The sequence below is a fragment of the Tripterygium wilfordii genome, chromosome 18, assembly GCF_013401445.1.
Source record: "Tripterygium wilfordii isolate XIE 37 chromosome 18, ASM1340144v1, whole genome shotgun sequence".
Classification (NCBI taxonomy): Eukaryota; Viridiplantae; Streptophyta; class Magnoliopsida; order Celastrales; family Celastraceae; genus Tripterygium; species Tripterygium wilfordii.
In genome coordinates this window covers 11133394-11148010 of record NC_052249.1, presented here as the reverse complement: position 1 = coordinate 11148010, position 14617 = coordinate 11133394, and the positions used below count along the sequence as shown (strand labels likewise).

At 36.2% G+C, this 14617-nt stretch overlaps 1 protein-coding gene and 1 pseudogene across 3 annotated transcripts in view; both read left to right on the top strand.

Annotated features, from left to right (window-relative positions):
* LOC119983858 (serine/threonine-protein kinase ATM) overlaps positions 1-6427 on the top strand; it is a 47155-nt gene extending 40728 nt beyond the window's left edge. For 2 of the 3 annotated variants that reach the window (XM_038827587.1, XM_038827588.1), the window contains 12 exons: positions 2-96; positions 182-290; positions 2538-2627; positions 3232-3311; positions 3411-3489; positions 4045-4091; positions 4181-4280; positions 5080-5211; positions 5323-5457; positions 5540-5605; positions 5824-5967; positions 6063-6427. In XM_038827587.1, coding sequence (XP_038683515.1) covers positions 2-96; positions 182-290; positions 2538-2627; positions 3232-3311; positions 3411-3489; positions 4045-4091; positions 4181-4280; positions 5080-5211; positions 5323-5457; positions 5540-5605; positions 5824-5967; positions 6063-6140 — 1155 coding nt within the window. In that variant the 3' untranslated portion in view covers positions 6141-6427. Of the gene's footprint in view, position 1; positions 97-181; positions 291-2537; positions 2628-3231; positions 3312-3410; positions 3490-4044; positions 4092-4180; positions 4281-5079; positions 5212-5322; positions 5458-5539; positions 5606-5823; positions 5968-6062 lie in introns of those variants that run through there. The other variant, XR_005464765.1, reaches the window with a different exon arrangement.
* Positions 6428-11817: 5390 nt separating this feature from the next.
* On the top strand, positions 11818-12964 carry LOC119984692 (annotated as a pseudogene).
* The last annotated feature ends 1653 nt before the right edge of the window (positions 12965-14617 follow it).

Below are 14617 nucleotides of genomic sequence, written 5' to 3'. Positions count from 1 at the left end.
GGTACCTGTAGTGACAGCAACCTTTCCGGTTGACCGCTGCTGTAAATATCCTGAAGGCTCTTTCCCATACTTCAAAGGATTGGCAGATTCTATAACGTATGCTAAGCTATATGTAGCACTAAGTTAATTCATTATATATGTTTCTTTCTAATATCTTAATATATGCTGATGAGACATGCAGGGTAATGAATGGAATAAATGCTCCAAAAGTGGTTGAATGTTTTGGTTCTGATGGTTGCAAATATCGGCAGCTAGCAAAATCTGGGAATGATGACCTAAGACAAGATGCTGTAAGACTTTGAACTAAATTCTACCTTAGATTTGGTATTGATAGCTGAAATGATAATCTAAGCACATATCAATCCTCTAAAAGCATAACAGGCCTAACAATGATTCCGTCTTCATGTTCCGTATGGTTACTTCCTCCTAGGTCATTTTCCATCTCTGGCTGTCAGATTATGGATTTTAGGTTTGTGATCAATGCAAGAGAAATAAAGAAGGAACTGAAGAACTCTCTAAACCTTTAGAGAGATTGTTAAAATAAAAGATAAAGATTGATTTGATATATCGCGTAGTACAAATAGAGCCATTATATAGGGGAATATAGCAAAGTCAAACCTAAAAACTAAGGAATTTAGAAATAAAGGAAACATCATCAGAACCTAAATCAACATATACTAGGAAACTAAATCATAATAATATATTCTAACAAGGATCATAGACATAAGTTATGAGGCAGGTCTTGAGTAAGAGAAAATAAGTCTCCTCAATATGGGAAAACCTGTCATGTGGATCTGGTTACAAGCAAGATGGTCCTCACAATGCTATGTACAAGAACATCCCAGAAGCACATGTTTACAGCCTTACGATCCAACTTCTCATAAGAAAGCTCTGAATGCTTCTTCAGCAAATTCAAGCCATGCTTAAATGACCGTACCACAATGACAGCATGCATTTATCCCAAATATTAATGCAGGCCAAACAAACCCTCAGTGAGAAAAACTACTAGCAGCACGCCATTTGGTATTATCGTTTGCATCGTAATCCTATCTAAGGTTACATTCTCCAGTAACTCTTTCTGCATCTCTATTATATGTACTTGCACCTGTCTTTTCCTACCTCCATCTTCATTTCTTCAAGTTTTCTACATTGTATTTTACATCTTAGATGGTTATCTATGGTGAAAGAAATATTAGAAAATTTTAATGAACTCGAATATCTTTAAGGGCCAAATGTGTCGAATGAACTTACTCACAAGGATTTGGCCTAAGGTTACTCACTATGATATGGAATATGGACTGTAGTACCCAGGTCCTGGTCACTATGATATGGACTGTAGTACCCAAGTCCCTTGTGATCGGTAGACTTGTGTGGGCGGGGCCTGAGTGCCTGACAGGCTACCAAGTAAGGTGATGAGTCACCTGGTAAGGGTGTGTAGTTCCTAAATCCCACATCGCCTAGGGGAAGAAGGGAAATACAAAATATAATAGGCCAAACTTCCAAACTAGTAACAACCGGTTTTCCTTGAAGTGGATGAACCATATTCCATAGGAACTCCGCAGTTAAACATGCTTCTGTGAGAGCAATTATGGGATGGGTGACCTCCTGGGAAGACAAAGCCTGCGGGCCTGTGAGCCTTGGTATGGCTGGCCCAAAGCGGACAAAGTGTTACTAGTATGGAGGGGCGGGCTGTTACAAGGACACTCGGTGTTGCTTGGCTGATGCCGGCATTTTGATTTTGATATTAACAATAAAGGTAGAATAAATCTCTTCTGGACCTCAACAAAGAAATTCTTAGATGGCCATGCCATTGAAACAAAGGTCGGACAGATTCTGACTTCATACCCAGGTTTAGAGTCCTCCTAAATTCTATCCCTCCACCAGTATACTGTAATAAATCTATTATAGCAGGTCAATTTTCTATAATAAAATCGTAACACGAAGAATACACACAAGTTTTAAGCTTGATTGGTGTGATTAAGCTGACAATTTACTTGCATAAAAAATAGTATCAAATGTATAGGCTATAAGGGGTCAAAAACCCTGTAGAGTAGAGCATGCAAGACTAAACAAAATGATTCGTAACAAATTAAAACTATGCCAAAGTACAGGATGCAAGTGATTTAGCAAGAAATTGCCTAATTCTATGGGGGACAAGTTGGTCCAAGGATTTCACTAATATATGAAGGAGATCATGCGTATTGGACCTGGCCCTGAAGAGTTCTTACATTAACACAACAAACCTCTCCTAATTGAAGCAATTGGAAAGAAATCTCAGTGAGAACCATCTCAATTATGTACGATCAGTAGCTGCATTCATAATGAGACTACGATTGGTCTCTTTTCTGCTACCATTGTAGGCCTGTTTGCATGGCATTAGGTACATTAAAGTATTTGCTTACACAACACAACTAAGGGAAAAAATCAGATACGATGATTCTCTACGGTGCATACATATGTACTTAATATATGGCCAAAAATTCGTCTCTACTGTTTTATTGTATGCATCCATGGTAAATAAGGCAAATATTTTGCAGGTTATGGAACAGTTTTTTGGTCTGGTTAACACATTTTTACAGAATAATCGGGATACATGGAAAAGAAGATTAGGTATAAGAACATACAAGGTAATTTCTGCATTTAATTATTGCAACACATATATCATGTATATATGAAAATTTGGTATTAGTGACAAATAGTTGCTTTAAACTTTACAAATCCTCAAACTAAATTCTTTTATCAGGTTTCTTGAACTTCAGAAATAGACATGCATGTTAAGTGGATTGTTTGTTGTTGTGGGTTTAACAATTTCAGTCAAACTGTTTCCATAATTTGTTTTCTTCTTGAATTCTTGGTTCAGTTATATTCTTTGCTGCAGTAATACACATTATATGTATGCATAATTAATGAGGAAATACTGGTACTATAATTTGTGATTTGTTTTACCTTCTTGTTGCTAGGAGATAAATTTTTGAACTTTTCAAGTGCAAGTAAGATCCCTGTGTGGGTTTATTGTTTTTGGCTTTTGTAGCGCTAGGCCAGTCGTTGGACGTTACTTCTTTCTTTTCTTTTCTTTCATCTCGTTTCCTTGAGATTTTGTTATCTACGGATATGTGTCACACCAATCGCATTTATCAAAAACTGGTTCTCTTTTAATGGTCTGTGTATGAAAAATGTGAAATCATTGTTCTTATGAAGTTTGTAATGAGTGCATAGCTGTTGATGACATAGGTGGTTCCCTTTACTCCAAGTGCTGGTGTTCTTGAATGGGTCAATGGTACTCTGCCTCTTGGAGAATATCTTATAGGGAGGTCAGTGAAATTACTTTTGTTCCCCCCCCCCCTATTTTGTGTGGTTTCCTATGATATTTTAACTATTTTAGTGTCTGACTATTTAAATTTTACTGTCAGCACGAGAAATGGAGGTGCTCATGGCCGCTATGGTATTGGAGACTGGTCATTTAGTAAATGTCGAGAGCACATGTTAAATGCAAGTACCATAATCTTCTTTCATCTACAGAACAATAGTTCTATATCAAAAAAATTCCTATTTAGAAGTTCAAGGTATCTGCCAGCATTTTGCAAGTCATTAGAACCTCAAGTCAAGATTGTATGTTTCGTAGCCACCAAGCAATGAAACCCAGTGTGCTTAGGTAGCTAGAGCATCTGCTGCATATTAGAGGGAATTAAGGGGTTCTTATATGAATATGATACAACAGACGGGTCTTACAATTTTTCAGCTTAGGATTGATTCACTCATTGCAATGATTAGAAAATAATTCTAATTCCATAATCTCCATAAATAACATCCTAAGTAGAGAATTATTTTATCCTACATATAATGATATAATCTTGTAATATGTTTAAAATTATGGCGAAGATATTTATTTAAAGTCACTTCTGCTGCAAATTGAGTGACAATATGCACTTCTATCTCAGAATGAAAGGAGAATCGAGCAATAATATTATTCTACAACTTCTTATCAAATAGTGTACAACCTTGATAATTTTGTGTTTGATATTATCACTTTGATGGTATTTACAGGAAAAGGACAAGCGGAAAGCTTTCCAGCAAGTTTGTGAGAACTTCAGGTTAATGAGCCTCTTAAAGTTCACAAGCTCTGTTTCTAAGGACCTAACATTACTGGGTGAGTATTTAACTTTATTGAGACGTCATGCAGGCCTGTCATGCATTACTTTTTCTTGGAGAGGTTTATGCAACCTGCCGACTGGTTTGAGAAGAGACTTGCATACACAAGAAGTGTGGCAGCTAGTTCAATGGTCAGCTTACTCTACTCTCTGAAAGTTTATATATATTACTTTTCAAAAGTGAAAGTTTTGATTCCTCTTTGAGCAGACATTATTGCTCGGTTTGTTCTGTATTATTGAAACAACAGCTCGTACATGTCTAAACTGGTAAAAACGATATGAATCGCCACATCATGTATATAAAATAGATTGCTGAAGGTGCATTACTACAAATGGATACATTTCTATTTGAGATCTTGGTAATATGGATGTCATTTTGCGTCTTTCTGATTATATAAGCTATTGTTGTGGAATGGTTAGACCATTCAGTATTATTCTGAATATAACAGTACATATCTTCAGATGTGTGACCCTTCCCAAACCAATTTTCTGACTGCTTCCAGAGAGTCTATAACCATGCGAAAAGCTTTGTAAAAGTTCACACCAAATTAGATCTAGGAATATGACATGAATATAAAAAAAAATTTTAAATACTTCCTATTGAAATGTTCATCTTTGTTGCTTATTGCATCTGTCTTTATCTACATACAATGAATTTTCAGCTCTTTCCTTTTTTTCCCCCTCTTTTGGAGGTTTTGTAGTGATATTCAATCAGAATTATAATTTGGGACATCTTAATAGCTTCAAGTGTTGCACTCTGTGATCATTTTCAATATTTAATTGAATCATTTGCCATTTCAAAAAGGATCCAAATTCTGTTTTTCCAGTAACTGACCAAACAAATATCTTCTAATGGAGGATAAGTATTACTGTTACATAATACAATTAAAGAAGTTTGTGATACTGATTACGTACTAATTTTGTTTTCAAGGTGGGTTACATTGTTGGCCTTGGAGACCGACATTCCATGAATATCTTAATTGATCAAGCCTCTGCAGAAGTTGTTCACATAGATCTTGGAGTTGCATTTGAACAAGGCTTGATGCTCAAGACACCAGAGCGGGTTTGTTCCCTTCCTGCCATTTTCTTTCCCATTTCACCTTTCTACATTTCTCCATTATCATATAGTATTGGCTCTCACTTACTTTGCATGAAATTTGTGTGTATTTGACAGGTTCCATTTAGACTGACAAGAGATATAATTGATGGCATGGGTGTCACTGGGGTGGAAGGGATTTTCCGAAGATGTTGCGAGGAAACTCTGTCCGTTATGCGGACAAACAAAGAAGCATTGCTGACCATCATTGAAGTATACTCACATGGCTCAGTTTATTTCTAAAATAAATGAAGCGTGGCTTTTACTTCTTAATATAACTCGTAATTTTCTGCAGGTCTTTATCCATGACCCCTTGTATAAATGGGCCTTATCTCCTCTGAAAGCATTGCAGCGCCAAAAGGTAGTCATAATCTTCCACAATTTTGTCCAACTACAAGATCTGAGAGAGGGAGAGAGAATTATCGGCTTTTGCACTTGTCTTAAAAAGCTTTTGTGCAATGGATTTTAGAGTGAAAATTAACAGGCATGATTATTACTGGGTCTCAACAGTAGGGTAAAATACATTTCTGCTCATGCTGTTTTTTCGTTTTTTCCCTTCCTGTTTTTGGTTCTTTGTAGGAAAGGGAGGATGATTTGGAGACTCTCTTGGAAGATTCTCAAGAAGAATATGAAGGGAACATGGATGCTGCACGAGCACTAATGCGTGTCAAGCAAAAATTAGATGGATACGAGGAAGGTGAAATGAGAAGTGTACATGGCCAGGTAGTTTTCCGGTGTCAGCACAACACTTTTCGTTCATTCCTTTTTTATTCACTTATTTACTAGGTTTTCTTGCGTGACATTTATCCCCTACATAGGTTCAACAACTTATACAAGATGCCATAGATTCCGAACGTCTATGTCAGATGTTTCCTGGATGGGGGTCGTGGATGTAATATTCTTTGTGATCATAGACTTGCGAATCCAATCATCGTGTACAGGCGGCTTTTACTATGAGCATATTCTTGAGTTGTTTTTCTTGCGTAATTGAGGCTCTTATGGATTTTTGTGAATCACTTGTGAAGCGGTGAGATCAGGTGTACAAGGGGTGTTTTTTGGACAAAGTGATAGGGCGAGGTGTATTATTAACGGGAGGTGTATAGAGGGGGTAAATTTGTTTAGTTTCCAATATAATCAGTTTCCATTAAATTGTTATTTCTTGATGTGAATACTACTTTTTTTATTTGGCATTTTTTTTTTTTACATTTCCCCATCTTCCTTTATTAATGAATGTTGCTTAAAATTGCTTAGTTGATTATTTAGTTTTATTAAATTTCATATTGTACAACACAAAAATATAATATAATATCAAAAATAAAGAAAGCATGGTGTGTTTTTGGATCAGGGAACATCGGCGACTGCGAGTGTAATGTTCCTTAAAATTGCTTAGTTGATTATTTAGTTTTATTAAATTTCATATTGTACAACACAAAAATATAATATAATATCAAAAATAAAGAAAGCATGGTGTGTTTTTGGATCACGGAACATCGGCGACTGCGAGTGTACAGGTGATTAGTTTTTTAGACCAACACCCAAACACAGCTCAAACGCATCGGTGATATTTTTCTTTTGCAAGGGTATTAAGGTAATTTAGAGTTCAAAATTACAATCCCATGGAAAATTACCTCTCTTTATTTGGCCAAAATTCATACAAAAAAGCAGCGACGACTCTTCCTCAATGGTGGTTACCTACGTGTTTTTGTGCTATATAAACAGGCAGTCGCGGTCTCTCTTCTTCCTCCTCTCCAAGTAATTTTCTCTGAGTTCTTCAATTTTTTTGCTCCGTAAGTTCTTACACCGCCTGCCTTCTTCGTCCTTCCTCCTTTGATTCCAAAAATGTATGTCTCCTTCCCTTGAGCTCTTGCAATTTTTCGATTTCTGTTGTTCTTTTGCTTTTGTTCTTTTCGTAGATTCAGTGTTATTCTTCTGCTTCTGTTCTAATTCATTTATTTCAATATTTTTTTTCGTACAATACAATAGAGTTTCAAATAAAGTCTAAAGGACAAGGGATGATTTGAGATTCTTTGTTTGTCTGCCCACGAAAACAAACATCACTTTTCTAACTTGAATATATGATTATGACACTAAACCAAATAGAGATGTATGAAAATAATTAAGAATGTTAATGTACTAGAGCGAATATGAGGCGGGTTTGCAGGCCCCAACGCCGCTCCATGACTCAGTCACGGTTGGATTGTTTAACCTATCCTTCCCTAACTTCCCAAATCATGAACACCTCCATGAAATTGGTTATATCACATGCATATGGATTGCAAACTGTGAACAACTTCTGCCAATTGATGGCTACTTGCCCTGGCCATCCAACTCCCCAAACGCGGATCAAGATGTTTTAAACAATGCATTGCAAGCTTCGAGACTTTAATTCCATGTCAAGTATCAGAACTTTTTTCGGCCTTCAGGCTTTTATGCACAACAAGGGATGGCTTAGTCCAAATTATCTTGCTTAGTCATTTGTACTCCCTTTCTACCCGTTCTGATGGATCCATCAGGATATTATCTCTCTCCATTTTTTAACCCTAGCTCCAACCCTTTTAGTTATCAACATTAACCGTATGACATCAAATGCATATACATCCGATCTTGTTGCATAGTAAAGGTACAGACATACAACAAGCTCTGTTAAATTGTAGATCTGCAACACAAGGCTGTACTCCTAATACTGCAATTAACAATTTGCGAAGTGAGGAAACCATTGTGATCCCTAATGCTTAGGGATGGCAACGGGTCGGGTACCCTTCCAATTAGGAAATATCAAAACCGTTCCAAAACCATTTAAATTTCTAAATCTGGAATTGTTCCGTAATCATTTACTATCGGGTACCCGTTTACCATTTAACTTTAAATATTTTTATTTTTTTCTTTGATGATTATATTAATATAAATTAATATTGAGTATGATTAATATAAATTATGATTTTAAAATTCAAATTAGTCTAATGTATAATTTTATTAGTATGCTTCTATAAATATATACTTTTAATATGCTTTATCATGTTATAATTTAGTATCCTAGTAGTATACCTTTATATATGATTTGTAATATTATTACTATAATGGATCTTTTTATTAAACGGTTCGGGTACCCTAAACCAGACACCAAAAATGAAACCCGACCCTAAACCATGATGGATTTGAAAACCAAAACCAAAACCGTTTCCTAAACCTATAGGATCGGTTTTCAGGTTTTAAACGGATCGGGTACCCTGTGAATAGTACTCGGATCGGTTTTTTTTGTCATCCAAGACTCTCTATTTATTTTCATTTTAGTTACAGAATATATTAAGATGACATATATTTAACATATTCAAAAGTTTCACTCAAAGCATTAGACTCTACGAATATCCCTCCACAGTTGCACAACTAAATGCCAATTAGAACATGTCCAACGCATAACCAAAAATAGGCAAAAGAGTAGAGTACTTTATTATGCTTTTTCATGGTGAAGCCTTCCAACGGGTTACTCGTAGGTTTACCTATTTCTACTTTTTCAGTTTTGCTACCTCAAATGTGCGGTACCAAAAAAGCGTTACTTAAAAGTTAAAAAAAAATTTATTGTTGTTCTGGTTCTCCACCAAAACTTCGCTCGCCATCATGCCGGCTACCTACCTAATCGAATGAACTGTTTCATCGGTGTCTCCAAATAGCTGGAGGCAGGGCCTGCAATCAGAAAAAACAAAATAAAATAAAATTGTGGACGCAGACTGTAAATCCAAAAATGCAAACCAATGGAAATCAAAGTGAGTAGCATCACTTTTTTGATGAGGTTGTATAAGTTACCCCTGGACTTAATATTGTAAACAGGACTTAATATTGTAAACAATACCCAAATGATCATCACCATCAATGCAATATCCGATCAGCTTCACCAAACAAGGATTATTCCGCATGCTTGGATGCCCCAAGAATTTCAGTTCTTGCTGGTATAAAAAAAATATATATATATGTATATATATAAAGAAGGTGATAATACAGAGACATGAAAAAGGGATGCCAGGTTGGGTTAGGGAAGAGAACATACTCGCAACCTGACAACAACGTTGTCAATATATACCACATCGGAAGTAGAAGCCAAAATCTCCCCAGATCTTCACCGTGACCCCTTGACCCTGCGGAGTTGTTCCATGGTAGACCTTGCCATGTAGGGTGACATCAATAAAGTTTTTCTCACTTAAGTTATCAGTGAACAATTCCAAGTCCTTCCATTTGAATTCCTCTAGAGATACTCCATTACTCGATTCCTTTGATCCCTGAAATTAGGCAAAATATAGCATTCTCAGCCATAACAATAAGGAGAAGATTCGTGATAGTGATATACATAATTCCCCAAACAAAATCCAAATTCATGGATGTAAGGAAGAACAAGGGCACATAAACTTGAAATAAAAACATTATTCTACACGAATTGAAGGATTGAAAAACGAATAATCAAACCAAATCAACATAATCATAACAAGAAACCATATTCTCGTACGTTCCTGCTTCCTTCAGAATAGAATAGAGAACGCTTTGAAGTTTAGGGTTCCTCCTCGTCCTCTTTTGCATGGAGTGGCATGAACGGTGGGCACGACCATAGCGCCGTTAAAGGGTCAAAGTCCGTTTTGAGCGCAGGTCATCCCATCCCAGCCATTGGTCAAGTCTTGTTAAATCTGGCCCCTTGAATATCAAAACTCACGTTAAGAGTGTTTTCTAACTTGACTTCTCAAATTTTAGCCCAAATCCATCTGGATGATCTATGTTACAATAAGTTTTATGGGATTTGTTTTTCTTACCGCTTATTACTTTCGTTAGGCTCCATTTAAAACTCCGTATAAGATAGAGAAATAAAAATAAAATTCATAATACCTTTCACGAACAAGCCTCTCTCATCTCTCTTTTTTCCTTTCTTCTCATTTCTTCTTCATTTGGTCACCATTACGCGAACCAGGCAACCACCATCACTCACTACCATGCCAGCGAGTATCTTCCTGGCATTCCAGACTATGTATATCACCAAAAATTAAAATAAATTTTGGTATTTCCTATGGTCTTGCAAGGCATTAAGCATCACTATGTATATATATGCATGTTGTTTAAAGGCCTTTTTCCATATAATTGTGTGGCCATAAGACACGATATAGGAGAATAGGAGATGGTGCGCGGTTGTAAATCTGCATGGAATCCGCCACGTACGTGTAGATCCCACCAGACGGCAGACACTGGTCCTTGGCTTAGCTTGGCTTGAAGGTAATGCAAATTTACATGGTTAAGTAAAATTACCACTTATTTGGTCAAACTGTATGAATTCAGAAAGTTCCAAATTTGATTATTAATAGGAGCAATATCTTTGTATCCACACATTGAATTTTGACCCAATTTATCTTATCGTTAGGTGGAAAATTTACATACGCATAAACCTGACGACTCAAGTTTAAGTTTATATCTAATATTTAAAAAACAAACTTATACAATGTCATCATCGGTTAAAAAAATTAACCCCGATGTTGCGCACTAAGGTGTGCAACCAATATGAACACACGAAAATCACCTCCTTCGATTACTATCTATCTGCCTGTTTGGCAGGGCGGCTCCACAAGCGGAGCCGCCCACGGAGCCGCTTTGCGGCTCCGTCCTGCCAAACAGGCGAAAAAGCTGTAGCTTTTTTTAAAATTTTTTTTAATGTGTGGGTCCCACACTTTTTAGATAAAAGTATTATTATTTTATTAATGGGACCCACTTAATTGTGTTTAATGGTTTAAATAAAACTATTTTTTAATAAATTAATTATATTTATGCATTTATAACTATTATAACAGTAAATTTAATATTAAAATAAAATTAATTTAATTTAAAAAATACAAATAAAATATTTATATTTAAGACTTTTAATTTTATAGGTGTTTAATTTTAATACATAATGATAAATTAAAAAATACAATAAATATAAGAAAATTAATTGATTACTTAAATATAAATTAAAAAATACAATAAATGTAAGAAAATTAAGTTGATTAATTAAAAATTACTTCAAATTAATTTTAAATATAAATTATATTTGATTAATTAAATGAATACTTAAAATTAATTTTAATAAGAATTATATTTATTAGATTACTTTTAATATAAATATAAAAAACTAATATTATAATACTTTAATTCAACAGTTTTTCCGCTAGCGTCAGTTTTTATTTCACCAAACACCTCACAGCATATTTCACAGCTTTAAGCTCAGCATATTTTTCACAGCATTTCCGCTAGCATTGAAAATCAATTTTTCCGCCGTGCCAAACGGAGCCTATATATATATGTACATATGGCACCTCATCTTCATATTTTTAAGCAAGCCCCATAACGAGAACCACGTGTGAATTGTGCAACTATCAATAATGAATTATTCGTTTGTCATCCGCCAAAGATTGTATATCATTAATTAAACTTCCATAAAATTAAAAAAAAAAAAAAAAACCATTTTGATTATTTAGTAGGCCCACCCACACCCAACCCTCCGCCACCTCACCAATCACCATCTCTTCGCCTTATAAACAAAGCGCCTACGCTAAATTTCGATATAAACGCCCTCTTCGTTTCCTTTCCTTCTCGTTAAATCTCCGCCAACACTGCTAGTTTGTCTATATCTCTCAATTCCTTCTTTCTCTCTCTAGAAAGATTGAAAATTGAATTCGGAAATGCAGGAAAGTAGTTCACTACTCTCGGTCTCTCCGGAAGGATCTCCTAGTTTCAACACCTACTCCTCCGGCAAGCACTCCGAGATTGCGGCCCGAGTCGTTCAAGAATTCAAAAACGAAACAGACTCTGACTCCGATTTTCACTATTTGAGCACCGAGAGATGTAAACAACCCGAACTAGACAATCACGACGATAACAACGACGGAGATAAAAGCGATGGAGAGTTTGAGTTTTCAATTGTATGCAGAGAAGAGGAGTCCATACCTATCACTGCCGACGACATCTTCTACAACGGACAGATCAGGCCGGTCTACCCGCTCTTCAACACGGATTTGCTCTCCAACTCTTTGTGCGCAATAAACGAGGAACCTGCCACAATGAAAACCAAAGCGACGCCGTATCCGCTTCCGTTACGACAGTTGTTCAGCGAAGAGCGGGAGCTCACATACACGACTTGTTCATCGTCGGAGGCGGACGAATTAGACGGCCCGGAACCAGGCACGTACTGCGTTTGGAGACCGAAAAAAGCGGGAGAGTCATTGCCAAGGCCTTCGGATAAGATCACAGGTTCGTCAAAGCGGTGGAAGTTTCGAAACCTATGTATCGGAGCCACAGCGACGGCAAGGACGCGTTCGTGTTCCTGATACCATTCAATAGCAACACCAAAAAAAAAAACAGAGGAAGCAAAGCAGAGAAAAACAGTATCCAGGAGGCGAGAGGAGGAGTTTATGAGGAATATGTAAAACGAAACAGGGCGGTGAAGGAAAAAGAGAAACGGCAGTCTTACTTGCCGTATCGGCAGGACCTGGTTGGGGTTGTCGCCAATGTGAATAGACAGGATCGGAATTCGAATCGATATTGCGGGTTTTTTGTCTGGGTTTTGTGTACAAATTTATTTTAATTAGTTATTAATTATGTTATTAGTAGACCTATAATCACATAGGTATGGTTTTGGCTATTTACATTTGTATGAAGTGAAAGAGTTGTATGATAATTAGTTTTGTTGATAATCAACTGGGTATGATTGCTTTTTATTCGTCATCACAACTTTATCTGGTTTTTTGTTCTTCGTTTGGCTGTGATAAGAAATTATTTGGAAGTTTTTACAACCAAGCAAAGGCTGTATAACTGAAATTGGAATTGTTGCATTTCTGAAATTGGAATTGCTGAGTTGTTTCTTGTCTCTTGGAAATTGGAATTGGGTTATAGTGGGGGGCCCATAGGTCTCCTTTTATCTCAAATTTCTAAGTGAAGTTGAAAGGATGAACCGAATGTCCAATAGCATTTTGTGTGGGGGATTGAAAAAAAATGGTTTGTTCATATAGTTAAGTATTTAAGTTAGTGGTTTGAATATCTTAACACATGTGTGTGGGAAATCGAATGATTTAATATTTATTCTGGCACGACTTAACGTTATTTTCAGATTAAATTTCGATCTGAGACTTAACCGACTCATGTGATTTGCGGATATTACATATGATCCATATGTTTACCTTCAACTGTGCGCTTTCAACGGGTTAACCTACTCATGTGATTTGTGGATATTATATATGACCCATTTGTTTACCGTCAACTATACGCTTTCAACGGGTTTACCCGTCAAAAAAAGTTTGGGGGATGGAGTTGGGCTTGGTCTATATGGATTTGACATTTGTCATATTCCATGTCAATTCCACCCTGTAAAAGCAAACCCATTAATTTGGAATTTTGGGAGAATGTGTTCAAGGTCTCACACCCTCTCCCACTAATACTCGCTCGCCTGGTTGAGGCAAGTGGGAACTTAGTGCATGCATGTATTAGATTTTTTAGTAATCGGAAGTGGAAGATGATAACAAGTTTCTAAAGAATAACTAAGAGCAACTCCAATGACAAATATGTTTTAGCACTCCAAAAATTTTGTAATTTATGCACCATCAAATTATTAAGCGGGGACTTAGAACATCTCCAATGCAACACTTGAAACTCATTTTTCAAATATTTGAAACTTACGTTTCAAATTCTACGTAAGCTACAATGGGTGTAAGTTACAATGGGGCATTTTTCACACTTGATATCGACAAGTATATTTAGGAACACCTGATGGAAGGAGAGACTTTTAATGGATGAATACTAACCCATACATCCAATAAATACTTGTCATGTGTTATTTACATGATAGAATAATTAAAATTCATTTATGAATCAAGAGAGAGAGAGAGAAGATGGACGGAAATGGGTCATTTTTGGAGTGTTTGAAATTGTTACCATTGTAGAGTTCACACATGATAATTTGGTGATGCACAAATTTTAAAATTTTTGGAGTGCTTAAAACAAATTTGCCATTGGAGTTGCTCAATTGATTGGGCTACTAATGCCCGGCACAAATCAGAACATGGAGTAGCGCTCACAAACCTCTCTCACGTTGTTGTTCTCCGGTGAGTATTTAGAGTAAGTTTCACATGGACAGAGGGTTTTATCCAGTAATCCTTCCTCCAGCACTTGCATTTTCCTGTCTCATACGCACCAAATAATGATCCAATTTTAAAAACCAAGACCTAATTCAAGATTCTTAGTGGGAAAACCAAAAAAAAAAAAGGTCAAGAATCGGAAAAAATATGATTGAAGTACGAAGCTTCACAACAATTTCTCATACTGATACCAACAAAAGAGTTAAAAAGTTGGAAGTTGATTTAGAAATAGCAGAAGA